Genomic DNA, 27,893 nt, shown 5'->3' on the forward strand with positions numbered 1-27,893 from the left:
ATCTTTAAATGAATGGTGGGTGAGAGCATAATTAACCCTGTTAATTAAACCTGTGAAGCCAAGTCCTGTTTTTAAAAACATTTAAGTTGTGTGTTGTATTATTATTATACTCAGAAAAGAAAACTGTCAAAAAAATCAGTAAAAGAAATTAATCACCGAATGCTTATGATTGTATGTAAACTTCTAACCGGAACTGTCATCAGATTAAGCCAAATTTGCGGGGATAAAGCAGTCCGCGGGGTTTTATTTTGAAAGTATCTTCCGGAAACAGGGCGGCGGAACATGGAGAGCTTGACAGCGGTGAGGCAAGCCGCTGCAGGAGGAGAGGGAGCTGCTCCCAAAACTTTGGCGAAAAGGGGTTGAACCGAGGACGTGTGTGGCTTCAGAGGGGGGACGAAAGGTGGCAAGCCTCCAGCAGATCATCAACTTCTCGGGACTTGAACCGGCAGCCGTGTCAGTCGCTCCTTTGGTCGGGATTCTAATCTGATCTCTAAAGTCTGGACCCAACCATGAGCGCAAACGTATGGATTTACCAGGTTTTGGTGTGTGCTCTGGTCATTTGTCTGGATACAGGTGAGAACTGAAGAGCTTTGGTTCTGTTGCATGTTAGATTTGTTTTTAGATTGAACAATCACAATTTGTAATTGAATGACTTTTATTATTTCACTTTTAGGTCATAAATAATTTCTGATAAAGTTTAAACAAATAATGACAATAAGCGAGTGTTTTTGTACACTTAAGGTTAAATAATTGAGGGAAACCCAATTGCTAAAGTTCTGATATCTGAAAGTTGCTCCTCGTTTTCCTGTTTTAAAAAAAAATTATATATATATATATATATATATATATATATATATATATATATATATATATATATATATATATATATATATATAAATTGAACTGCTCTCAATTTATATTGCTGCACCCAGCTCTCTCTTAAATGTCCCTTTATTCGGTTTAATGTTAATTATAAATGTATTGGTGGAGTTGACTGTGTGGTTTTAATTATAAAAGCTGTCAGGACAAGCTGTTTGCTAGAAGCACATCAGCTGTTGGTACTGCTTTCCCCTCAAAGATTTTTAAACAATTCCTCAGTCCAGAGACATGCCGACACTGAGCTGCAGAGAAGATGCCTGAAAACATGCTTTGATTTAGGATTACACCCGGCTGCGCTTTATTACGTCCAAATGAGCCTCAGAGAAATTGCGGGTTATCTGATTTACAGATCGGGGCCGCTCGTTCACATCTGTCCGGCTAAAAAGGTCAACGAGTAAAGCGGTGGATGTGTAGTTACCACCTTTGGGGGTGTTGACCCTGACCTCTGACCGCACCAGAAGTGGGAACACTAAAAATGTGCACCCAGCACTGAGGTCCTGGTGCGCCTAGATGGAATAGAAAAGATGTGTGAAAGAGAGCGAGCAAAAAGGAACTACGAAGCTGTGTGTATGTGTGTGTGTGTGTGTGTGTGTGTGTGTGTGTGTGTGTGTGTGTGTGTGTGTGTGTGTGTGTGGGGGACTGGGGTGGAGAGCGGTTAACATCTGGCTGCTCAACACTCCAGCACATTTGCACCATCCAAAGCAGATGTATCGTGTACTGCTTAATTCCCAGACAGAGACCTAACCTGCTGCGTTCCTGTTTATCCACGGACTGCGAGTTGCTCGAGAAGCGATAGTTTTTTTTGGAACGGCCGCAAACATGTTGTCGTCCACGCGGGAAAATCGTTTTTGAACGGAAGGACGTTGATGAACACTACCCGTGGTGAAACACGGCCGTGGCAGCATCATCCTGTTCCTTTTCTACAGCAGAAACAGGGAGGCTGCAGCAACAGGGCAATACTGGCAGAAAACCTGCCGGAGGTTGCTAAAGACTGCAGATTGGGCGAGAGGTTCACGTTAGAGCAGCACAACCACCATAAAACATGCAGCCAGAGCTACATGGAATGATGTAGATCACAGGTGTTGGACTGACCCACTGAAAATCCATACCCAAATTCAAGTCAGAATCTGTTACAAAACTAGGAACATGATGTGCACAGATATTCTCCATCCAGTCTGACTGAGCTTGAGCTACTGTGAAGATCCTTTGGCCGTTTGCAACAGGGTCCACGAGCTCTGCAGGGGACGCGGCCAACGTGTGAAAGAATGTGCTCCGATCAGATAAGACCAGAATTGAAAGGTTTGGCCTTACATGCAAGGTTAACGCTGCACACGCCACTCAAGAAGCAGGATTGCACTGTGGAAAAACGGTGGTGGCAGCATCATTATGGGGTGGCAGCTTCAATTGTTGTTTGGGCAGGTACAGCGAAACGTTTCAGACACTCTGGAAAGATGGTTCATCTGAACAGAGGGCCGTGCTGGACAAAAAAAAAACTACTAGAGGGTTGGAGGACTGCTGACACGGGGACGGTGCTTCACCTTTAGCGGGACAAAGAGAGAAAACGGCCAGAGCTACAATGCAATGGTTCAGATCGATGCACATTCACGCGTTCAGACTGGGTCAGCCAAATGGTTTTCAAATTAAAAGTTTTTGCGCACGGTCAGCTCGTCAGTCCCCCCGCCCCCTCCCATCTGCATTTTTCAAACTTAATTCGAACCTGTTCCTCAAATGCGTCTGCCTCTTCCCATTAAATCCCGTCAGCCTCACCCCCTGAGCACCTTTTATCCTCATCCTCATGCTTCAGCGAAACGCTGCGGAGATATGTGGAGATAGCAGGGGTCTGAGTGCAAGGAGAGGAAGAGACTAAGTGAAATCTAATTGAGCGGCCTGGCCAGACATCAGGGCTGGAACAACACCGTGATGACTGCCAGATGTGGTCCAGTGGAGCCCAAACATTAATAACATGTCCTCCCCTAAAACCATTTTCAACCACGACAAGCCTCTAAACGGTCCGCAGTTTACAGTATCCTAAGTACACACACGCAGCGTCTTGTGTTGGGTCTTGGCAAGGGGGGCATGTGGCTGTAACTCGGTAGCAAAAGATTTTCCTGGAAGATTTATATCTCACTTGCCTTTAATTATAAACTTAAAGTTTGAAGGTCCTGGTGAGCACTAGGAAACTACAGTTGCGAGGGAAATCAATCCAGCTGAAAGAGGGGGAGTTTTTTTTTTTTTTTCCTGAGCAGGTAAAAATGAAGGATTTGTGTCACAAAGTTTTCATCTTAAAATATGATTCTGTCCTATTTCTGAACCCCGTGTGATCCCGTGTGCATTGAGCCACATTTTTGCAATGATAGACTCTTCGTTTGAAGTGCTTCTTCCAAAAGAAAGGGCTCTCAACAAAGCTCTATAAATAAGGCAAGAATGAAATACAATGGGTCCATTTGCTCTGCCGACTGTTTGAAGGTTCATTTTCCACACATACCGTTTTTTTTGTTTTTTTTTTTACATTTCCAAAAGCCGAGAGGCTACACAATAAGAATCATACATAAAAATGTATTTTTTTATTAGAAATTCTGATTGATTTTAAAGTTTCTCTCTGGCAAGCAGGGCCACAGAGTATAAGTTCTGCTTTCTCAACATGCAAAGAAAGAAAAAAAAAGACTAAAACTCAGCATTGTTAAACAGCAGGACTTATAAGTCTTTACCAAGTCTTACAAAATCATGAATGTAAGCTTATGAAATTGCTTTCTGTAAGAGCCGTGATAACTCATAAATATATCCGTAACCTAAAACTATAGCATTCCAAATATCACAAAATGGGGAAGAAAAGGTGGCTTTAGTCTGTAAAATGAGCAATATTGTTTCATGGGGTTATCCAGTGAAGCATTTAAGACTGTTGATAGGTGTCACTCCCCTCCTTCCTATGTCCTTACAGCTCCAGATAATTTAGCTTTGGGTGCAAGAACAGGCAAACATTTCCCTGTTTTTTCTGACTTTCTCCCAAGACCAGTTGGGTTATTGGGGATAAGATGTGCATTGTTTTCAAAAATGTGAACTGGGTGCCATATTCCAGATTATTTCCTGGAGATAAGGTCACAGAATGGCAAAGTGCAATTCAGTGCGTCTGCTCTGACAGGAATTTGTCGGCCGTTTTCATTATCGTCGTCACTTTTAGTTGTTCCAAACTTTCTCCCGAACATCTGATAAGAATCTTCTGCTATGTGCCAAACTAAACTGTCATGTTAACGGCTGACATTTGCCTATAACTGTGCACGTAACAGCTTAACCCTAGTCAATTAGAGCACAACAATGCTTTAATATTACAACAAAGATTGCACAATAAGCAGTGAGACAGTAACCGTTAACATGAAAGAGTTTTGACTCATGCTGTTCAAAGTAATCAAATGGTTTGGGTGGTGATAAAATAAACAGAGCATAAGTTGAGACTTGTTTTAAAGAAAGGAAAAAAAAATACCAGGTAACTCAAGGTTTTGAATTTCAGCAGGCCGGTTCATTTACTTTTAGTGACATGACTGAGATTTTTGATCTTAACTGACTTCCTCCAGGTGCTCAAAGGAAATGTTCCGCACTGCCAGGGACACTCGCGATATTTCTTAACTTTTAGGAGGTACTTCCTCAAGCAGTTAAAATATGCAGTTGCACTGTATAATACATTCTTGGAATTTACCGATTACTTTCTAAAAAAAAAAAAAAAAAAAAAAAGTGTTTGCCATATGCTGACATTACTGAAAGTAAATTCCGGGAAAGTATGGACTATATTTTTAACTTTGGTCAAGGTTTTGATGACTGAAAAGTACTGCCTAAACGACAAAGGAAGCATCCTTTAAGTGAAATTTTGAAAAGAGGTATTGCCTTCTATCCCAAACATGTGGTTGAAAACTAAAAGTTAACAAAGCCGTCCATACTGAGATAAGGATATGCAACCAAAAAGTCGTTCGACGGAAAATTGGCAGAAAAATGCAACCCGTGTACGGAGGCCTTAAATACTGAAAAAGTTGTCACAGATTTGACTATCAACCTGGCGAGCTTTGCCGCATGTCATTCCCCTTATCTCTTCACTCATTTCCTTTTATTCTATCGATTTTTGGCAAATCAAGACCACTAGAGCAGCAAAAAGAGAAACATTGGTCAATGCCTCTATCTTATTACCTTTATTGGGTAAGGAATCTTTAGCCAAAGCGGAAGTGCGTCAGCAGTCGTCATAAGTGCTGTCTGAATAGTGCAGTCAGTAAGGAAGGAGGTAAGACAAGGAGCCTGTATGCTTCCTCTCGCAACTAATTTAGCATAGGAACCTCGCGATGTCCCTTACCGGCACTAAGGAACTATGAGGAATCCCACAAACCTTTGCGTGACATGACTTCTAAGCGCAGCCAACCTCATGGAAATTAACGAAAATGTCAGGAGAGAAGAGAGCACGCACTTTGTAGTTCATTTTCAGAAGGCTGTAGGCCCGGATTTGACTAAAATCATCCTTGTACATCACATAATGACGTCGGAGTTAAAGGCTGTCCAACATCGGCACAGCAGTGCGAAGCTCCTTTCCTACCCACAATAGTGTTCTTATTGTTGACCCCATGAAAGGTCAAGGAGCAGGAGCTAGGAGCTATAATTAGACATATTCAGATGGGGCCAGTATCAACTTCCTTACCAAATCAGCCACCAGCTTTGTTCACTAGGTATCTTCATTCTAAATGACTCAAAAGTATTTGCCATTAGCGGACTTCATTTTTCCCGTAAAATCCCCTCTTTGCCAATTTAAGGCCACGTTTTTGCACAAACACTGACAGTTTTTGCGCATGTAAACAAATGCATTTGTAAACCATTGTTTTTTACGTCAGTAAATGTTGTTGTTTTTTGTTTGTTGTTTTCATATATGCAGATAGTCATAAAATGCTCAGACCTCACATATAACGTCATTTAAAATCTAACATCCCTTTTCCACTTATTTTGGTTCTGATACTTTCTGCGCCTGTTGACTCTTATGAAACATGAGCGATTAGGAGCCCTGATCAACCCCAAATAAAAAAAAAACAACATCTAACTGGTAGTTATTTCTTTACAGTCACATGTCTTTACAATAACCAGTGGAACAATACTTTAAACCATCTCTTCTTCAAGCGGGTACATAACACCCCCCGGTACTGTTTGATGTACAGTCGGTCCGTAACGTCCTGTTGCAGATCGTTCAGAATCAAATTACAAATGTCCCAAGTGGCAAAGAGACAGGCAGCCTATCTAAATCCTGATCAGTAGGATCAACTAATGTATCATGTGGGTTGCATGCTAGAGAGATTGGATATTAACCCTTGTTCAGGTTGTACAACTGTTTTCTGGACCGCGTTGCTTAAATCAGTGGTATGATTAAAAATTGGCCCCTTGTCATCAGATAGCATGGCACTTCATTCATTACATTTATCCAAACTCTACCATACAATCATACCTATTTAAGTTTCTAAACCATATTAGCAATATTTGAATGGTAGGATTTATGAGTCTGAAGGATAATGCAAGATGTTTCTTGACTGAGTACTCAAATCCCTGTCGGTTTATATTTTAGGTTGCTGTCGAAACCCTCGTCTGTTCTTACAGAAGTATGAAAAGAGTGAGAACCACATGCTGCTTTGCTCAGACTGTTCTCAGACTCCAGCGATACCAAAGAGTTGCTCACAGGAACAATGTGCGCGAAGGTGCAAGAAAAACTTCAGCTGCAGGTGAGTCACACTTTCTTTCCCGCGTTTCTCCGAATTCACTTGTTTTCCCCACGTCCATGTTCCCCTTCCGCTGCTGCTATCCTCCTGCGCGCCTAGTAGTATTTACATATTTTTGTTGTTTATCGTTTGGTCATCTTTCAACTGCTTCCCGTGTGTCTCCTCACAGAGCTTTCAACTATCAAAGGCACAACAGGAAATGCCACTTGCTTCTTTTTGACCGTTTCACCCACGGTGCGCAGAAGCAGGCCAACGTCAACTTCACTCTGTACGAGAAAAAAGGTAAGTCTTTCCGGGTTTTTTTTCAGAGGCGTTTCGTCGCTTTTTTTTTTCTCACGAGAACAGCGAGGAGCGGGGGATTTGGGCAAATTGTTTGTTGTGGTGACACATCTGCGTTAGCTCATCCAGGCTTTAAGGTGTTTGCGTTACCTGTTGACACATTAGAAGATGCGGATCTCTTCACGACCAGCGGTTTAATCCCTCTGGTGTGGAGAGCCAACTCTTAAACATGTAGCAGGCTTAAGTAGAGAGCGTAAACAACCCCAAAAAAAATCATTGTTTACAGCCAGCACGGCGGAGCTTTGCCTAAAGTGTAAGCTGTGGAATCTAGCACTTTAGGATTTATTGCAGAATTTACGAAAGCTCTCCTCTCTGACATTTAATGAACTTGGGGGATTTGCGCGTTTTGAGAATAACAAACAGGCTGGGAGATAAGCAAACGTTCGCAAGAAAAAAATAATATCTCCTTTTTGACCATAATTGGGCAACTACGTCTGAATCTGACTATGACAACTGCACTTTGAACCACCTGTGTGCGTTGGCACAATGACAGAACGCATTCAAAGCTGGATGTCTTCACACGTTTGGTATACCTTTGTTCTCTCAGAATATGTTCGAGAGTGTATCAGCGGCACCAAGGGCAACTACAGAGGGAGGAGGTCTTGGACGAAGTCAAACATCACTTGCCAAGCTTGGTCTGATAATAACATCAACGAGCACACGTAAGTCCTCGTTTTAGTCTGAAGCGTAATACGAAGTTAGTACTGCTTTGTTTGAATCACGCAGTGCTGTTAAAAAAAAAACCATGTGACCCGTTTTTTTTTGTCACACTTGGATGTTTCAGGTCATCAAGAAATGTGTCATTTATTTTTCTTAAGAAACAAAGATTGCAAAAAGAATACCTCCCTATTTGAAAAAAAAGGAAACCCAATAACTCTTCGTGCCACACTTGTAGCAAACAAGCTGTCATCTAATCACAACTGTTTGTGATTATTGGCAGTGAATTGGCAGTGAATCACTTTAGAAAAATGTTGGCCCGTTTTTTTTTTGTTGTTGTTGAATTGTTTTTGTTAAGCCACACTAAAGGGTTTTCTGGCATGATTTACATTCTCGTTCAGGATGTTCCGGTAGGGAGCATAATTCATCATCACACTACCGCCACCATGTTCCACTGTTGTTGCAATGTTTTTTTTTTTTATCGTTGTCTAAGCTTGATGCCAAAAAAAACCTTAAAAGACACTTTCCTAAAAGTTCCACTCTGGTCTCGTCAGTTCACAGAACATTTTATTGGGGATCCTGGAGATGTTTTCTGGAAAACATGAGTTCTTTTTGGTCAGCAGTGGTTTTGGCCTTGGGGCTGTTTTCTATGGATCCAATTGGTGCTTTGTATCTGTTTTATGCTTGAATCATGAGTGCTGATCTTAAGTGAGGCAAATGAGTCCTTTTAATACTTCAATTATCTTTTCCGACATCGACAATTCATGATTGGAGTTATTTTTGTCGGCTTTCCTGGATGGGTTCAGAACTGTTCTGCATGCTTTCCATTTGTAGATGATGGCTCTAACTGCTGCTCTCATAAGTCCCAAAATCTTAAAATCTTTTCCTTTCCAGCCTAAAATAAATTTTTTTCCCTCTGTTATTGAATTTGTTTAGCTCTGCGATGTGGTGTCTTGCTTTTTGAGATCTTTTAACCTGCTTCATGTTGTTGGACAGGTTCCATCTAAACGATTTCCTGATTCTACCGCTCTGACAGTAGTTATTCTTAGTTTTAGCTTGTGAAATTGAAAACAGGTTTCCAATACATTTTTTTTTGTATGTATTTATGTAGGGGGGCAATTACTTTTTTCACGGTTATCAGGTTGGTTTGGATAGCTTTTTTCCTGCAATAGATGTCGTCATTTGAAAACAGCATTTTTTTATGTACTGTACTGTAGATATTTTTGTCTGAAATGTTTGATTTGAAACATGTGACAAAGAAAAGCAAAAACAGAAGAATCCGTATAGGGTAAATCCTTTTTCCACCGCACTGCAATCACTTTTAGTCACATACCCATTGTTTAGCGTGATTCCTTACTATGATGAATAATTCCAGATATTTTATCACTTTAAAGCTCTGGCACCATGCTCGGCAGACATTATGTTGCTCATACACTTCCTCTTGCTAAATTCCTATAGATTAAAACCAAAAGGCTTCAAAGCTAATGTCTTTTTTTTTTTTTTTTTTAGATTTCCAGCTTCTTCCAGGATGCTCCTTGTATTTTTTTTCTGTGCCTGATACTGAACAGACCTGAATATCTGATTTATTGTTGCTCGGTTCATCCCCTTCCACCTCGGGGGTTAGGGGAAGGTGGAGGCTCAGAGACCGTTGAACGTTTATCCAGAGTTATGTCAGATTTCTTTCAACACATGTAGGGATGTCCTCCCCATTGACTTTTCTTTTCTTTTTTATTATTTTTTTTTTACTTTGCTTCACCAGAGGCCATCAGGTGTATCCCAAAGATGTTTTCTCTCAGCTACAGTATGGCAAGATCAGTGACTTTGCAGAGATGGATATGTGCCAGCTTCTCATTAGTGGTGCTCATTAGTTACAAGATATTTTAACTGTGGCAGAGAGGGGATTTGGGAGAGCGGGGTAATAACAGTTTGAAGAGGTGCAGAGTGAATAATAGGAGCGAGGCAGAATAAAATAAAGAAGGCGCAAAGATTTATGGACTGAAGTCATTTTTTTTGTCTGATGTCCAGCTAAGTTCACTGAGTTACAAGCATACTGAGATAATATACAGGTTTGCTTACAATTAAAACAGATTGCAGTGCGGTTCCTCTCCTCTCCCACGCTGCCCCAGTCCTGTCATCACTTTTCAAAAGCAGTGGTTAACATAAGGAAACCTTTGTCATCGTTTATTTGACACATGGTCTCCGCGCTGTGCTCAAATAGAAATGGACCTCTTATGTCAGAATTTCAAAGGTTGAGTGAGAGATTAACCGAAGGGAGATTTAGTACCACTGTGGGGTTTCCTAACATTGGACTGTCCCGCTGTGTTGGAATTACCACCCTAGGGAAAAATGCACCATTTGAGGTTCGGGTAACTATTATTTTCATGCTTGGCCGATTAAGGTGGCGGGGGGGGGAGGGTTTTCTCAGGAGGTTTCCTTCAAGGAGTGGGACTTCCACCTGTTGTCTGTGTTTGAGGTCTTACCCAGAAGTCGTGCTGGCTAGTCAAGCATGAAGAATGTGCAACTCCTTACTTTGCATAAGGACTTAAAGTTGTTTTAACCTGCCAAATCCACAAAATCGTGAGATCAGTACAGTCATATCTTTAGCATCAAAAAGAGACAATAAGCGTCCAAAATCTTTGCATATGCATCTGTTTGCTTCAAAGACGATTTTGTAATGTTGCAATAAAAACAGAGCTTTTTTTTACTGGAAAAGTAGAGCATATTTTTCTGCCAAATATTTTGCACAAAATAAACTGCACACAGTAGGAAATTGTTCATTTATTGAGCCTCGAGGGTTCTTAGGCAGACTTGATAAACTTGGAGAGCACAGTGCTTTCTAAATTTGGCTAACAATGTTTTGCAAAAGCTTTTCTCAGCTAATAATAGCGAAGCTAAAGTTGGTAGAAAATTGTCACTTAATACTTTCAAAGAAAAAAAAGTTAAGACTTTGGTAAATATTGGTGAGCTTTGAACGTTTTTGTAGCCAGACAAAACGTTGGTTGAGCTATATGCTCTAAATTAAGTTGCCAAAATTTAGCTAGCTCTTACTTGGCTAAAATTAACTAACCAATGCCCGAGCTGGCAGAATTTTGTGCGTTCTTTTGAAAAGTTTTGATCAGAAGAACGTGCAAATAGTAGGAATTGTGTGTAGTTTTAATGAGCTATAAATGTTTGTACGCACAATGCCAAAACTTTGGAAAAAGCGTTGATTCGTAAATTAAGTACAGTGTCAAAATCAGGAACATGGCAGGTAGCAAATCAGCACAACCCACACATCCTGCACACAAACTGTTTAAACCTTTACTTTCAAGCCAGCGCTACACACACCACCTTTTGCTAAAACAAGTCGCTGCCACAGAGGCAGTTTCTTTCCCCAGGGGTGTCAATCTGATGACCACTTAACAGTCAGGGTATTTATATCAATACACTGCTTATTTGCCCCAATCCAACCCTGTCTTCCTCTTTGTAGAAACATGTATATACACGTATAAAGAATATTTCCGTTTTCCATTTTTTTGTAAAGGTGTGCATAAAATCTATTTGAGACTAAAGTGGAACCAATAAAGCGTGTAAAACTGATCCGAATTCTATTAAGGCTAATGAGGTTCATCCAGCTTTAGCATTGCACAGCTAGACTAGTTTAGCAACGCTTGATAAACCACTGTATTTTGCCCTTGTTATATTTTGAAGAAAAAGAAAGTTCAAAGACTAAAACTTGACTAAACTAAAGCTAAAACTTGTTGACTTATCTAGTTGGACAGTGCTTTCAATTTCTTTCATACCTATTTTTGAAGACACAAATGTCATTGATATTTTGTATATTTGCCTTTTTTTTTCTTTGGTTTCTCCCCATTTATCTGAATGTATAATATAATTATGCATGTGAAAAAAATTAGAAAGACGGATGCACATCAAGGAAGTTTTGTCCCACTGAAGTCATTGGTTGAGCTGAAATACGTTGTTTGTAGTAAAAAAGCAGACATTTTGCCCCAGTTACTTCAGGCCTAGGTTTCATCTTCAGTGTTATCCAAAATCAAGCCAATATGTGTCGCTGGCTGAAAGAAGGAAGCATGTGTGCACAGTGTCTGCCTCCACTCCAATGGGAACAGACTTTTGGCAAAATGATGAATAACTGGCCAACATCTGTTAGCAAAACATCATTACAGCTAACTTGCTCCCATGCTGCAGCCTTTTTCATTCCCCCTAACCTTCTTAAGTGAAGAAATGTGCGATTCCATTTCTAAATTAACAATACAGCCTTTCTGATGGAGTCCTACAGTCTGAGTTTGTGAGTTACACACAACAGATATGATCTTTGGCCCCAGCCGCAGATCCGTGCTGTTTTGGAATATGCGTTTTGTTTTAGTTGCATGCATCTTTAGTTACCTTGGATCTATACTTTTTTGTATTATGACATGGAGGGGTTGGAAGCTCTTTATCCATTTGCTCTGCTAAACTCTTTTTGTCACCAAGTTAAATGATAAAGATTACTTTTTATTGCTGAACAGAGAGATGCTTTGCATGTCTACTTGAGGCATTCAAGGGCCTCTCAAGGTAACCACAATAGGCCCAGGGTGAAGTGTTTGGACAAGTATCTCAAGGAAGCACTTTTTATGCAAATGTTCATTACACCACTTGCTGAACAAGATTTTCAACATTTTCTTATGTTGTTTTTTTTAGGTTCTTGATCAGTGGTTTCATTTTCCCGTGATTTAGTACTGCGCGGCTTAAACTTCATCCTCTGTCGTCTGTCAGTGTCTTGTGATCTGCATAAATCAGAAGGCGTTGACGTGCCAGGTTTTTATCATCCCGCCGTAGTAGAAGATTAATTTCATGCACTGTCCATTTAGCTTTGGGGGATTCCTCAAAGCCACTTCTTTGCTGCATCACATTTGCTTGGGACGCTGTGCTCTTTTTTTTTTTTTTTTTCCTAACACTTTCCTTGACACTAATGTGTTGTAACAGTTGACAGAGAAGGATTAGCTTTAAATGCACTCAAAGGTGGCCAGCAAAGGAGCTGCTTGGGCTGCTCCAACTGGCCCGTAGCATAGTGTTGTGCTGCTGGTGGTTTCGGCGCTGTGAGATTTGAGCTGCTTCACACTTCACAGAGTCCGGAAATGGTTGGAATCAGTAATGTGATTATGCAAAAGGTGCTAACACGGGGAAGAGAGAGGTATTGATGACTTGGTTTGCATGCGATTGCTACGAGAGATCATTCCAGCATGTGAAGAGAATGCGGCCTGCTCAGACTGCAGGTTGCTTAAATTTCACAGAGTTATGCCTATAACATAATGAAGTTTCCCGTTGGATTTATTTGGATTGTTATGGGCCACGCTTGCCGGCCATTTAGATACTAAAAACACGGCTGCTACAGCCAAGTGTGCAAGCACTCCTGCAAATTTATTTATACGGCTTATGGTATCGGTTAACACCTCCTGTAATGTCTCTTCAGGTTTTACCCAGACAGGTACCGAACACAAGACCTGAGGGAAAACTTCTGCCGGAATCCCAACAACGATCCTGGTGGTCCGTGGTGCTACACCACAGACCCCAATGTACGAGCTGAGGAGTGTGGCATACCACAATGTTCTCAGGGTAAGGCGAAACATCATCTGTGGACAAACTGTTTCCAGTTAAATAAAGCCAAAATCGAGAGGTGCTCAAGAGTTTAATTAATGTTTTCCTAGTGTATTGGTTTCTCCGTGTCATAGGTTTTGTTTGAATTCCTGGAAACGGAAAACAATGTTTTGATGATTGTTGTTTCCTTGTTGGCAGAGGTTTGTATGAGGTGTAATGGAGAAGATTATCGGGGGAAAGTGGACCAAACGGAGAGCGGCAAGGAGTGCCAGAGGTGGGACTCACAACGGCCTCATGTACACCCGTTCCAGCCCAAAAAGTAAGCTGAAAACCAAGACGTTGATCTTTCTCACAGACACCAGCACACACCCATGACAGATGCTTGAAAAAATTGCGCTAATGCTCAGGAGAGATGGACCTCACCAGTTGTTGTAACTCACTTCCCATCCCACTTCCTTTTGTCCCTGTTTTCACTCTGTCCCTGAAGGTATCGGGATAAAGACTTGAGGGACAACTATTGTCGTAACCCCGATAACCGTCTGCGGCCCTGGTGCTACACCACGGATCCCAACACTCCGTGGGAGTACTGCAACATCACCGTGTGTGGTAAGGGTGTTTTATATCTTTGCTGGGAGTTTTGTTGACTTAAGTCTTCAAAGAAACTAAGGAAAGCCCAAATGATTGTTTTTGCTCTGATTTATGACTCTGTTGGCCATTTTTCTCAACATCTTTCATGCTTCGAACCTTCAAACAGTATGTGTCACACAATTGGGAATCTGTTAAAGGACTTGGAAGTAGACATAGCCATGAGGGCATTGGTTCTTTTCTTTTTTTTTTTTTTTTTTGGTTTTGTATCACCAGCAGGTTTTATCATTTTATCATTGAAGTTGATACATAGTCTGTATGTAAGTTGCAACAATTTGCATACAGACTTCAGTGGTTTTTGTGGTTGTCTGGGAATATAGTTCCCCCATGTGAAGTCTTACAAGTCGTTGTTTAATGTGGTGTTGGGCTTTAGATCCTTCTAACTCAACAAGGAACAGCAAAATAGATTGTTTGTAACTGGGAACATCTGCCTGAATAAAAAGCTTGGAAACTGGACGGTGACAATGAAGGCCACTATACCAACATGCTTCACATGCAGTGTCATTTAAAGCTATAAATACCCCTTAAACGTGTTCAGATTTTTTCACATTACTTTATTTTCATTTGACCATTATTTAACCAGGATAAACTCCACCTTGAGATTAAAAGTCTGTATTTTGTTGGGATTTTATGTGATGACAGACAAAGTGATGTTTTATTAGTGTATGAAGTGAAAGGAAAAGGATCTCTTTTAATTCTGCTTTTTTTTAATGAATAAAATTAGAAAATGTATAGTGTGCATATGTATTGAGTTGCCAGCAACCAGCTGCCTCCTGAATTTCCCTGATTAGTGAAGATTTCTGAAGTTTAGAGAACAAACAGCCTAAAGAAGAAAAAGGGACACAGCAGACAGGTCATGAATAGAGTTAGGTTAGGGTTGACTGTTGTCCAACCCTTAAATTTGGCCATTATGAAGGGAGGGCAAGAAAAAAAAAGCCATTGTTTTTTTTATTTTGTTCTTTCAACGTTTCCGTTACAGCATTTTAGGCGTATATGGGGAACCTGATCACCAGGACAGTTTTGCTCTACAAAATGGATATCTCAAGACCGTGTCCTAATTCTCTGTGAGGGGCTGGCGACCTGTCCAGGGTGGACCCCGCCTCGCGCCCAATGACTCTGCATGGAGAAACAGATCTAAATATTGGTTGGACATAGATAATTGTGTGATTGACTTTATTAAATTTTGACTAGATCCATCATCAAAGTAGGCAGGACACATTTATGTAATAGTAACCTGTGTTTCTGTGACACAGGTTGCTATTACTATGCGCTAGTTTACTATAATTAACCAACCAATAGTAACCTATGTAAGCACTGCACAGATTACTATTACAATTATTAAACAGGTGCACACAACCAACCGTCCACCTTGACATAACCATTGGAAAAAAAAGCAATCTTTTGAAAAAAAGACATCAGAGGTCCTGTTTGCAGTTTCCCACAAGCCATTAAGGAGACACAGCAAACCTGTGGAAGAAGGTGCTCTGGTCAGGTGAGACCAAAAGTGAACTTTGTGACCTACCCGTAGCGTGTTTGTGGTGGAAAATTTACACCTAGAACACACCGCAGCCACGGTGAAACATGGTGGCAGCAGCAGCATGCTGTGGTGATGCTTTGGATCAGCAAGTACATGGAAGTTGATGGATGGATCAAAAATCCCATGCCCAAGGCTTACAAATGTGCATCTGTCTCTGGAAGCTTTGTCTTTGACATAGGATTGCAGCTGTAGATGCAACAAAATGTGGTTCCATAAAGTAGAACCATGTATGACTTTTTCGCTCTTCCTTGAGTCGGTTGGTATGTCACTTAAAATACCTAAAAAAATGCATAGTTTGATTGTGAAGTGACAAAAAGTGCAAATGTTGAACAGACATGAAGACATCTGCAAAGGTCTGCAGGCTCTGAAGGGGACAGTAGCTGTTATAGTGGCATGAACGTTGGGTTGGAATCACAACTTATATCGACAATTGAATGTGAAAGGAGGAAAGCGATTGCAGATGCTTCCTCACGGGGCTCAGGGGGTCAGTCAATGGTGTGATGAACATGAAAATGATGTGAATCATATGCTACGGCCCTCACAGACACTAGACTTCAGCCTAACTTAACAGCAGTCTGAGACTTTGGACTTTCTGACATCTCAGGCAGAGCTCTGTCTTCCATAATCGCGGCACAAAGTGGGACTAGATCTGTTGGAAAATAGTGTTTCATCAAAAAGTAAATGGAAATATTTTTTTTTGCAGAAACCCTACAGACCTCCAGTTGTTACACACCTGCCATACATTATTAGGGTAGAGGTGAATAATATAATTTCACTAGACTCAGATTACATTTGGCTGTGTCTGCTTGATCTGTACCTTTGGTCGCGTTTGTTCTTCCGATGCAATCAAGGCATGGAATAAAGATATAAACATTTCAGCTAAGAATATGCTCACCTCATTTGCTAATTCTTTCTTTTTGTTAAAATGCTCTGAAATATTCCTTTGCGCGCATCCTCCAACACACACAGCGTCAAACACGAACACACATGCACTTTACAGTACAGCCCATGATTTACGGCGAGGGCGGCGGTTTCTCCATTTGTCCAGATGTGTGCATCCCTCAATGCCTGCCCTCAGAAAGATAAAAACTACTGACCTGTACTGTGCGGAGCACACAGACACCGGCATGCGTTACATCAATCCAAAGACTCCTTCTCTTCCAGCCGCCTTTTTCGTTTCTACCTCAAAACATTCCCGTTCCTCCTCCATCTTCCCTCATCTCATCTGTCAAAGGCTAAAGAAACAAAGACGGGGATCTGGAGGGGAGAAGGTGCTTTCTGTGTACCGCTTCCCCTGCGCCGCTGCTAAAAGCTGAATTCCTGCTGAACATGTTTGAAATAGTTTGTTAAGGGGTGAAGTGGGCCAAATCCGACTGGTTGTTCTGCCGCTCTGAATTAATGCTGTGCAGAGCCACATTGCGCTGCTATTCCAGCTGCAGGTCATTTAGGATGTGTCTCTAACAGCTTTGCACATTGAGAGACTAAATGGTTTGCCCATTCTTTTATGAAAAATGGCTCAAAGTGGAATTGGATGCATGGCGTTTGTGAACATAGATTTGCACGTCTTGCCAGAAATGAAACATGACAATGTTGAAAAGTTTGAGGCACATACATATACTTTTGGAAGGTCCTGTAGATGGCATGTCTTTTACATAAGACATTTATCACTGACACATTTTTTAGCACAATTAGAAGGTGTTATCAATTTCAGATTAAAAGGGTTAATGTTACAGAAGCGACGCAATTTTAGGCAATTTGAATAATTCTCCTGGAAAACCCTGTGTGCAAGAATGTGTGGCACCACTGTTATGAATACTGTGAGTGTTTCCTATGCCAATAACAGCATGGAGGGAGTGCTACTGTTTTTGATCATTTGTCTCTTAGTTAAAGCATGACACATTCTTTTGAGGATTAACATCTCCCTCCTTCTCTTCCTCCCTCATTCTTCTGTTAGCATTCAGCAAGTGACTTTCCCTTCTTTCTCATGGCTCCACTCACAGCAACATTTTTCTCTCGCAGACTCAGACCCCAGCAAGGACACTGATGTCAACACGACTGCATCCTGCGTCCAGGGGGACGGCAGAAATTACCGAGGCACGACGAATGTCACTCCAGAGGGTGTGACATGTCAGCACTGGGACTCCCAGTTCCCCCACAACCACTCTTTCCTCCCTGTGAACTTCAAATGCAAGTGAGTGACGGGAAGGCAAAAAAAAGAGAAGTGATGAAATCAAATATCTTGACTGTAAGCAATGCAGTGACCAGCATCCTCATTTAAATTTCAGCAAATGTGTTTGTTACAGAGACCTCCGGGAGAATTACTGCCGCAACCCCGATGGAGCGGATTACCCCTGGTGCTTCACGACTGACCCCAATCAGAGGATTGCCAAGTGCACCCATATCCCCAGATGTGATGCAGAAGCCACGCCGAAAATAGGCAAACTGCTTTAATATTAAAATTACACTTTTTTTTCTACTAAAAAGACAAGCTCGATTGATTTTTATTAAGTTGAGAATGCCTTTTTTTCCTCTAAAAGAAATTGAGCCAATAAAAATACAGTTGAGCTCAGAATAATTCATTTGTTTGTATCTTTAAAAAATTGTGGATATTCAAGTTGCATTTTACGTGTTCTTTGGTATGATTGTGTAAACGATAAAAATAAATTTCAAATTCGTAAAAAAAAACACTTTACTCCAGTGGGGGTTGAATGATTCTGAACGCAGCTGTAGTTCAAAGACAAAAAGTTGTTCTTTGTTGCTCATCTGTTGGAATAAAAGGACCCAGTGCTACATATCTGTGGTTGGCAAAGCTCCAAATGTATTTCCTTCCATTATCTGACCTCTGTGTAACGGATACCAAAACAGCTCTCTGTGTACTAAGCCCATGGACAGACACAGACTTTTTATTGTCCATTTTCTAAACTGCATTCAAAATTAGGATGTTTTAAGAAGCAACCATTAGACATTTTTGCTTCAAGCTGTCGGTCAAATAATAGTCTTAAAGTATGGTTCCTATAATCTAGAGTTAGCAATTATAATATTCAAATCTTTGCATGTTTAAAACAGAGAAAGAGAGGTACGGGTAGGATGATGTTTAGGTTTACATAGAGCTGTTTTCTCTCTGTCGTGGTTAGCCTGTCGGGTTGTAGCAATGATCTGTTCATAAAAGAAACATGTTTTGTTAAAATGCAACATATGGGACTGTTTGTTCATGGGCATCAGAGGCAACAAATAACAAATGTCTTGTAATTTGTAAAGAAAATTCCACATTCTTTGTCAAAGCACATAATTCAAATACTAAAGGGCAGATGCTTAAAGACACATGTCATGTTTTTTGCTAAATTACCCAGATATTTGCTATATCACTCTCTCAGGACTGAGCCACTTGGCAGCCCGCTGCCCAATGAATTCCATTTCACGGAAGAACAAAAACACCAGACTTTGGCAGCAGCGCTCGCTGTCATTTCCCATGTTCCCCTGCTTCGCCTTTCAGAGGACCACACATGGCATTTACTACAGACCCTCTGTTTTAGAACAGACGTAGTTTAAATGAAGTTTAAATCTTCTGTTACATTCGAGGAGCACTGGTTACACAGGCTGTCATCAACACCGAACTGGTCCAAACCGCAAAGGGGAACATGTTTTTGTTTCCCTCTGCAAATGCGTCCATTTGTTTCTGCGCTCTGCAGACATTCAGGTGTTTGCGAAACTCCGAGACTCGGTTATGTTTGGCACTCTGGTGAATTTGTAATGAGATTTTGTAAAGTAACTTAACCTTGCTTCTCCTCAGAGTGCTATGAAGACAGTGGAGAGATGTACCGGGGAACCTTATCGACAACTCGGTCAGGAATTCCCTGTGCAGACTGGTCAACTCATTTAAACAGGTAAAGTAAACAGACCTTGAAAATTGCTGTCCTGGTGATCCAGACCTTTTTTAGCGGATAAGTGTCGGCAGTTCAGCGCCCATCGCCTTGTGAAAATCTCTTTAATATTAATGAAGCTAAGCAGTGTAAACAAACAGGGAAAGGAAATCATGGGGTTCCTTGGGGGTCAGTACCAGGTCTAATTATTATTCATCTAACTGATGAGAGGAAACCCCAGGGTGCTCCCTGAGTGACCCACCCTTACTAGGAAGTTACCCATTTTAGGGCCTGTTACTTTATGCTAAAGTCAGGCTGTTGGATTTACTTAATTCACAAGAATTTTAAAAGCCAGAATGGCACAGACAGATGGACATGTTCCAGAACCGACCCCTGACCCCAGGAAGTGCTTTCTGAGGAGAACAGATCAAAGCCAATCAGCTCCCTCGCATAGACTGCAGCCAGCAAGTCTACCCCGCTCAAGGTTAAGGGTCATCCCAGGGAAAACTGCTGAGAGCTACAGCTTGTTTAACATTCTCCTGGGAAGTGGAATTATCTTCACCCCCTGACAAATTGTTGCCCTTCACTTGGCATTATTTTTGTGCCTGTGTGTCCAAACCCCTACCTCGTAATTACTTTTCAAGGATATTTTGGATATCTGAGTAGATTGCGTGCAATTCTTGTATAGCCAAGTGGCAAAAAGACACATGATTAGATGTTCATTCCTATCAAGAGCAAAACCAAATGGTCCCATGGAGAATGTGGCTCCTGTTGGTCTGAGTCCTGCTGAATGCTTAGGCTGCATACTTTCATACTCCCTTGAGCACCCGTCAGAAAACTCTGTTTCCTTCTATGTGCTCTGTGCAGCTAAGGCAGAGGATTCATTGCCCTGTAAGAAACCCAGAGTCAAACTTTCCAGGCACAATAGGATTGCTTACAGTGTGAATTTACTGTATGTGCATGACAGCTCCACTCTATGGGCAGTATACACATACTTGGTTATTTTTAGAGCGAGAGGGTGTGTATTAATCTTCATGAGAAGTGACCCAGTGTTAGCTCTGATACACTGTGCTCAGAATAACAAATGCAACATGAGAACCTGTATTTGTGTGTCTTACAGTGGGGATTCTCACTCTACAATATCCCACGTAGGGCTGGAGAGGAACTACTGCCGGAATCCAGACCGAGACAAACATGGCCCCTGGTGTTACACGAGTCCAAATAACCGCTTGGCCTGGGACTACTGCAAGCTGAAGCAATGTGAGTGGCTAAAGTATTTTAACATATGAAGAAAAGATTTTAGAAAGTAGGCTGGGCGCTTTTGTATTTTTTGTCTGTTTTTTTTTAAACGAGAAGAGGTCCAACTGATGCAGGTGTTCAGCAAACAAGCTTAATGCTGAAGCAGATGTCTTTCAGGAACAAGTCAGAAGGTTCAACCATTTCCACTGACAATTACTATTATGAGCAAACTTTACAGATGGCGGGGAGAGCATTTGTTGCTAAAGACAGGGGGAAGCTAGCATTTACTCTGTCGTGCGTGCTTGTGGTGAGGTTAGATAACCAGCTCTTCAAGACACAAATGTATTTTAGAAACAAGACAGAAGCCTAAATTGTGGTAATAAAAGTATACAAGAGTTACAATTTCATCATCATTTTCAAGTGATGGCCTAGCTGGAGTTTTACCACGCATACAAATAAAACATAAAATAGCATGCTATGTGACGAAGCAAACTGAGATTTATTGCAAATAACTATAGGGAAAGCTTTGGTTTCCCATTCGCCTACATTAGTTTGTGATTCTTGCATGTAGGTCCACTGCAATGATTTTCTATTGATGTACTTTATTTATCTTCTGTTTGTTGTATAATTTTCTTAAAAGCTACCTCTTAGACCTTTTCCAGACAAATACAATGTTGTGCTTGTAGTTTGCCAGCACCTCCAACTGTATGGAAGATATTTGTGCAGTGCATTGTGGGTAGCAAGTAATATCAATGGGTCTTCTTTAATAAACAATAACTAATGTCAAGTCAGATGTTGGGACATAACTTTTGCTCTCAGAGACATAGCCGAGCTAGCTTTTTTGTCCACACCTTCCTGTTTTTGTGCTAAGCTAAGTCATCCAACACTACATGCATAGCTGGTTAGCTTATCGCAGCTAACCAGCTGTTTATATAATTACACTTTATGAAAAACAGTTCAGAGGTGTCATTCGGCTATCAAAAGGTAACTGGCCGTCAAGGAAGGGAATTATCAAAAAAATAGGTTTTCTTAACAGCTATTGTGCACGTTTAAATTTTTTAATAGCACTGGCTAAAGCAATTGTGCTAGTGTTGAGGTGTGGTGTACGGTGACCAGACGTCCCCGATTACCGGGGACAGTCCCCAGATGACCTGTCCCCGGTAAAAGCTGTCCCCGATTTCAGTGTATCATAATGGAGTAAAAAGGTTTAGTGCAACAAGAGGTATTAAACCAGTCTTGCCACTGTCCCGACATAGTAGAAGAGCTGAGTCGAACACGCCTTCCCTATGTCAGGCAAAACAAACCCCAGACAGAGATTCTGCGGCGTCGTCATCACTCCCGCCACCCCAACCCCTGCTTAACAAAATCAGAGACGTCCCCGGTTCTCATTAGAGAAGTCTGGTCACCTTAGTGTGGTGCAACAAATAAAATAATTTAGCTTCACAAACTTTTGTAACCACAACCAAGCACAATAATAGCAGTTCCCTTCTACATATTGCTCAGTGTCTTATGTGATCCTTAAGCTGTGGTTTTGGTGGGCAGATAATACGCATCGCCTAAACAGCTAACAGATGGGGGACCCTACTGCCAGTTTTTTATTAAAGGAAAAAAAAAAGAACAACACTGGTTCCTGGACCCAACTATTTCTGTGGCTGGTTTCAATCTTGTTGCACTAGAGAGCCTCCTATGAATGGCTGCATGATGATTTCCATAATGTAAAACATGTCCTCCGTGAGGTTTTTAGGTCTTGAACAAATTTATCTGCAGTGTTTGCTGTCAAAGCCTCTAACAACGATTCAAACGTGCCGATAAGTCTTCATAAAGTCTGCCGCTTTCTTTTGCCATGCTCTGCTGCTGTGGGGTCTGTTCTTACTGTTGTGCTTTTTTTATTATTTATATTAGGCGAATCAGCAACAGTGGCTCCTCAACCAAACAGTGAGTATCCATTTTGCTCATCTGCTTTCACTAGTCTGGTCCTCCTCCCTGGCGTCCTATCTCTGATCTTCTCCCTTTTCCTTGTAATTCTTTACATCAGATCCTTCTGTATATATTTACCTGGCTAAACAAATCATATTTTATGGTTGGCCTTTTGAAGCTATGACAAACATTATCAAAACATCTCCTTTCATAGATCTTACTAGGCCCAGGATATCATGCTTTGTGCATATAAACACAAGAATAGTTGGAGGACATGAAGTACGAAGTACTGACGGCAGCTGGGTTGTCAGCATCCAACGAGAGTAAGTCAGTTTCTTTCTTTTAAAGAAGGTGCCTATTCTCCAGTTTTGCCAGACTTTGCCATGTCTTTAATTATTAATGTAAATATTCTTAGGAATGTTCATTTGTGCGGTGGCTCACTGATCAGAGAAGACTGGGTTTTGACCGACCAGCAGTGCTTCACATCCTGGTAGCGATCCATTTTCTGCAACTTTCCACAAACTTTATTCTGAAGCATATCTTTGGTTTCTCCGTGTGACCCGCCTTGTCTTTCATCCCCTCGTCAGTGTTCCAGATCTCAAGGATTACAGTGTCCAGGTCGGTCTGCGTCACCTCAACGAATCTTCGAGGCTTCCTAGATTGCAGATCTCTCGCCTGATCTGTGGCCCAGAGGGATCCAATCTGGTTATGTTGAAACTAGAGGAGTAAGTACCCAATTGGTGATGATGTTTCCATCAATATATGTTAAAATGCAAACCAGGGCACATGACAGAATCTGGTCTACATTAACTATCCACTCACCATTTGCTCAGTTTGGGTAATGTCTGGAAAATATCTTTTGTCTTTTTGTTTATTTTTGGTCTTTATTTCAAAAGTCAGTTAAGTCACACTTTGTTTCAGACCTCACATAATTTAATATGAGACAAATAGAAACCTGAGTAAACAGAAAATACTGTTCATTTTATGTAGTAAGAGGTAAAAAACCTTTACAAAGTCTGTATTGTTAAATTGCAAATTAACTTTGATCAACCCATTTTAAAAAGGTTGAGATCAATTTTATTAGCAGTACCCAGTACTGTGAGACCTGCATAATCGGAAAAGTATTTAAATGTCTGACAACATGAAGTGGAATAAAAGATCTCAAACAAACAATTGTATGATTTAAAGCCATTTAAGAACATGTGAAAAATAAATTCACTAGTGTCTGTCTGGAAAGGGCTTCTAAGGTTTTAGGAGTTTAGTTATCCACAGTGAGAGCCAAAAATGGATTAAAAAATGTAACGAAGTGAACCTCCCTGGAGGAGCCAGTCTTACCAAAATTATTCCAAGAACGCATTGACAACTCATCCAGCAGGTTTATAAAACAACCCGAAGCGAAAGCTAAAGCTTTGCAGGCCCAACTTCAGCAAAAGTGCCTCAGTGCTCATGCTTCAGCTAATAGAAAGGGGCTGGGCAAAAACGGCAGCCGTGGGAATGTTCCAGGGTGGAAAAAAGTATACAAAATACATCTTGATAATCTCCATGGCTTTTTAGTTAACCATTCTTTGGATTCTCAAAACAAAAGTAGAACCTTTTATGAAAGGTTTGCTTCCTGTTAAACTGGAATGTCAGTAAAAGACAGTAAAAAACGTTGGAAGTAGTGGGGCTGTCTGTGGCTGCGTTGCTGCTTCAGAACCTGCACCACATGCTGTAATAGACCGAACCATGAATTATGCTCGTTACCTGAAAATCCAGCCATCAGTTTGACTTTTGGTTCAAGCATGCTGGTGCTACCCAGCAGGTCGATGAGCACCGCATCAGCAAACTGAATGCCAGAAAGTGGCTGGAAACAATTCTTCAACAAAGAAAATTCCCCGTAAAAGACTCATTGCCAGTTAAAACAAGTGCTTGATGCTATTTGTTGTTGCTGAAGATGGTGCAACTGGTTCTTACATTCAGGCAGATGTTACTTTTCCACATAGGCCCTGGTTGGTTTGGATCACTTTTTCCCTATAATAAATAAAACTATAATTTAAAAGCTGTATTTTGCATTTAGTCGGGTTATCCTTGTCTTATATTATTTTACAGTACAGTATATATTGATCTGCAGATTGTTTGGTTCTAAAATACCACTGTTTGTTGCAGCCCCGCCCCTCTGTCAGCGGGTGCATCTCCGATTCATCTCCCGGTAAAAGAGTGTCACATGGCTGAAGGCACCAACTGCACCATGTACGGATGGGGGGAAACAAAAAGTACTGCCTTCTTTCACCTTAATGCTAAGACTCTTTTTGTGTTTAAGGATATTAAAGCGCAAATATTTTCACCTTACGATATTTATTAAATCATTGACGTCAGATCTCTCTCTGTTCAGATACAGGACTTGAAGAAGCTCTGAACTCTGTGACAATGCCCATGGTCGACAATGACATGTGCTCACAGATCAAAGGGGACGCCGGGCAGAGCAGGATATGTGCCGGAGGCAAGATAGGCAAAGGTGTATGCGATGTGAGTGTCGTTAATCTGCCTAATTTTAGCAGCTTCTTGCTAAAACCTTTTTTTGCATTTTGTCAGTTGTTCCAAATGCAAATCTTCATGATTTTTATTGGAATTTGACATCTTTAGGAAACCGGAGTTTTACACATTCGAGGCTTGGTTTAGTTGTAGAAGACGTTCATTACAATCCTTTTTGATTTGCCGTTTTTTTTTTTGTCTACATCATTTAATTTCAGAGGGATTACGGTGGCCCGCTGGTTTGCCAGGAGCACAAACGAAAAGTCATCATCGGTGTGAGCATCCAAAGGACAAAGTGTGCCTCCGCGCAGCCTGCCCTATTCGTTAATGTTGCTTTCTACTCCGAGTGGATTTACAAAGTATTTAAACTTTACCCCACGTTGCAGAGGAACTGATGTCTTGGTGTGGGAATGGTTCTGTTGTGGACCGTACGGGAGGCTGCCAAAGACGAGGCAACGGGGCCGCAAAGGTTTGCAACTTCTTTGCCAACCTGAAGTAAGCGACGAGGAAAAAACCCCTTTTTGGAGAGTCGCTACTTTGCTGAAGCCCGGATTAAAAAGACGGAATATTACAGAAAAAAATCCAGAAGATCCGTTTTTCCTTTTTTCAACCCTAGTCTTTGGCACATGGATGGCGACCTTCACTGTTCACTGTGAAGCCATGCAAACAAAGGCAGACACTAAAGACATTTGCGAGTCAAATCTGAGCGCGTCTCCTGGAAAGTACTTGAACCCGGTCCGTTTGGTCCAACCTGTTAGGGTAGCCCTTTTTGACTGGGGTTTCTTTCAGTTTGTTTAGCTGGTCTACAAACTGTGCTTTTTTTGTTTTAACTTAAAGAAAATGTGGTACGGGAAATATAAATCAACATTGAGGGCCAAAAGTACCACAATCCAAATAGATAACCTATCAAATAAATAATAATATATGTAAATGATTCACTTTAACTGTAATAAATATATTGAATAAAATTTTTTATAAATTGCTAGATAAATAGGTGGTAATTTATATCAAAAGTGGAACTGCATATGATGAACAAATCTCTAGTTTAAATGATTTAGCCATTTAGAAAATATATAATATTGAGGATAATTCAAATTCATCATATGATATAAACATAAATCAGTATTTAATTATTTCATAGTCCTGCATTGCAGCACATCCTAAATGTATTTTATCTGCTCTCTTTACCAATTAGTCAGTCGTGAGGGTTAAGCACAGCTATAGGCAACGGGATTGGTCTGCAGTCAGCATGCTGTGGTTAATAAGTTTTATTTTATTTCTTATTGTTTGTTTTAAACAAAAATGCATTTCATTCTGGCTCTTTTGGCCCTCAATGCAGAAAATAAGTGTACCCATCAGCTCTGGTTGCCAGGTACTTCCCATATATAACAGCTGTCAGTTGTTTCGATGTTAAAAGCATCAAGCAGAAAACTGTGGAAACGGCTAAAAGGATGAAAATGTAAGCATGAAAATGTCATTATAAAATTCCTTCACGCTCCCCATGAGAAAATAAGTAAGTTGGGATAGTTCATACAGCCAAAACTGTCAGCCTGTGAGTCCAGCAGAGGCAGAAAAATTGGACTTTGGATATATAAATCGTAGATATGAGTGCGTAGAATACACAACAGTAGCGGCCGGGGCCAACCTGGCAGTTTTAATTGTGTGCAGTAGCTGAAACTACCTTTTCCCCAGTTAGCTGTAACCATTAGTTTCCCCCGAGAGAGAGGGTCCGAGTAGGACCGCTCCAGAATCTTATGCTAATATTTGTAGCATGAGAGAGAGAAGAGCCATGCCAAATATAACATGGCTGTTTGGTCTCCAGTTTGGAGGGAACTGTGGCCCCTGGTGGGCTGTGTGTGGTCAGTAGAATATTTTTTGTTTTGTTATATAAAAAGTGACTGTGTGTACAGACCTGCAGATTTATTTTCTTTCTGACATGGTGTAAGATTTTATAGGTCTTATAGATCTGGATTACTGTTGGTTCACGTAGTACGGTCAGATAGTCTTCTTTGAACCTCTGATTATGTGGAATATTTAAAAAAAAAAACTTTGTAGAATGTAGTAATTTATATTTATTATTTTTTTAGTGCGGGGAAGAAAATTTTCATGATTGAGTTCATAATTTGAGGGTACGCTTCATTTGTGGTTTATATTGCAAACATAGTTTGAAAGAAATGGGGAAGCTTGGTGAAATGTGAAGAAAACAAACCTACGGTTCACTCAGATTCTACAAAAAGGCAGATATGGCTCATCAGCTGCTCAAATGTGGCCTTAAATAAAAAGCTTTGATACAGAGCTTTATCACTGTACAATCAAAACAAACCACGTTGTGCCGTTGTTCTTCCAGCTCAAGCATGTGCCTCTCCGTGATTTCCGTCTTTCAGCTTTGATCCATCAAACCAAAGAGCCACTTTCCATCTCATCTCAGTTCATTATAAATGAGCTCATGTTCTAAAACTGACAAGAACATTTCAGGACCTTGTTTTTCCGGTTATATAGATTTTTTCCCCCTTTTTATATTGTAACGTTTTAGTTCTTTCCAAGAGCTGACCGATTTTCCTGCAAATGCAAAGAATGGTGGGCTGAGTTGATAGTTCGAAGAAGCATCGCAACTCTCCGGCCTGCAGTCTGAATCGGTTTTTGGCAATAACTTCGAGGCAACAAGATTACGTGATCGCAAATTCATACTAGTGTACATTTCACAAGTAATATGCGTGTCATTCAGAAACTGTCGGTTGGCTGACAGGTGAAACCACATGCCAAAGGTTCTTAGTTTCATGGGAGGTTTGTTTTGACTGTGCCCTGAAAGTGTTGCAACTGTTATTTAATTTAGCCTAATGTAATGTACATATGTAAATCTGAGTTGTACATTTTGTGAATAGCATACTTATAAAACACCGCTGCTATTTCTTTTGTATCCATGATATTTTCTGATTTTTATTTTATTTTTTTTGTATCCTTTATATTATTCTTGTTTTTTAATAAACAACTTTACATTGA

At 40.7% G+C, this 27,893-nt stretch overlaps 1 protein-coding gene across 2 annotated transcripts; it reads left to right on the plus strand.

Annotated features, from left to right (window-relative positions):
• The first annotated feature begins 284 nt into the window (after positions 1-284).
• On the plus strand, positions 285-27,893 carry hgfa (hepatocyte growth factor a). Of its 2 annotated transcripts, none has more exons than XM_012869747.3 (18): positions 285-573; positions 6,461-6,614; positions 6,781-6,893; positions 7,498-7,612; positions 13,060-13,202; positions 13,383-13,503; positions 13,672-13,790; positions 17,386-17,557; positions 17,652-17,803; positions 19,157-19,250; positions 20,347-20,486; positions 22,368-22,400; positions 22,597-22,705; positions 22,798-22,872; positions 22,970-23,107; positions 24,528-24,634; positions 24,754-24,887; positions 25,112-27,893. In XM_012869747.3, exons 1-18 carry the CDS (start codon positions 510-512, stop codon positions 25,286-25,288), a joined length of 2,160 nt encoding a protein of 719 aa, XP_012725201.2. In that variant the 5' UTR covers positions 285-509; the 3' UTR covers positions 25,289-27,893. The 2 variants fall into 2 exon arrangements, with proteins under 2 accessions (XP_012725201.2, XP_012725202.2); XM_012869748.3 differs by having other exon boundaries at positions 286-573; positions 17,670-17,803.

Source organism: Fundulus heteroclitus, chromosome 17 (assembly GCF_011125445.2).
Source record: "Fundulus heteroclitus isolate FHET01 chromosome 17, MU-UCD_Fhet_4.1, whole genome shotgun sequence".
In the NCBI taxonomy this organism is placed as follows: Eukaryota; Metazoa; Chordata; class Actinopteri; order Cyprinodontiformes; family Fundulidae; genus Fundulus; species Fundulus heteroclitus.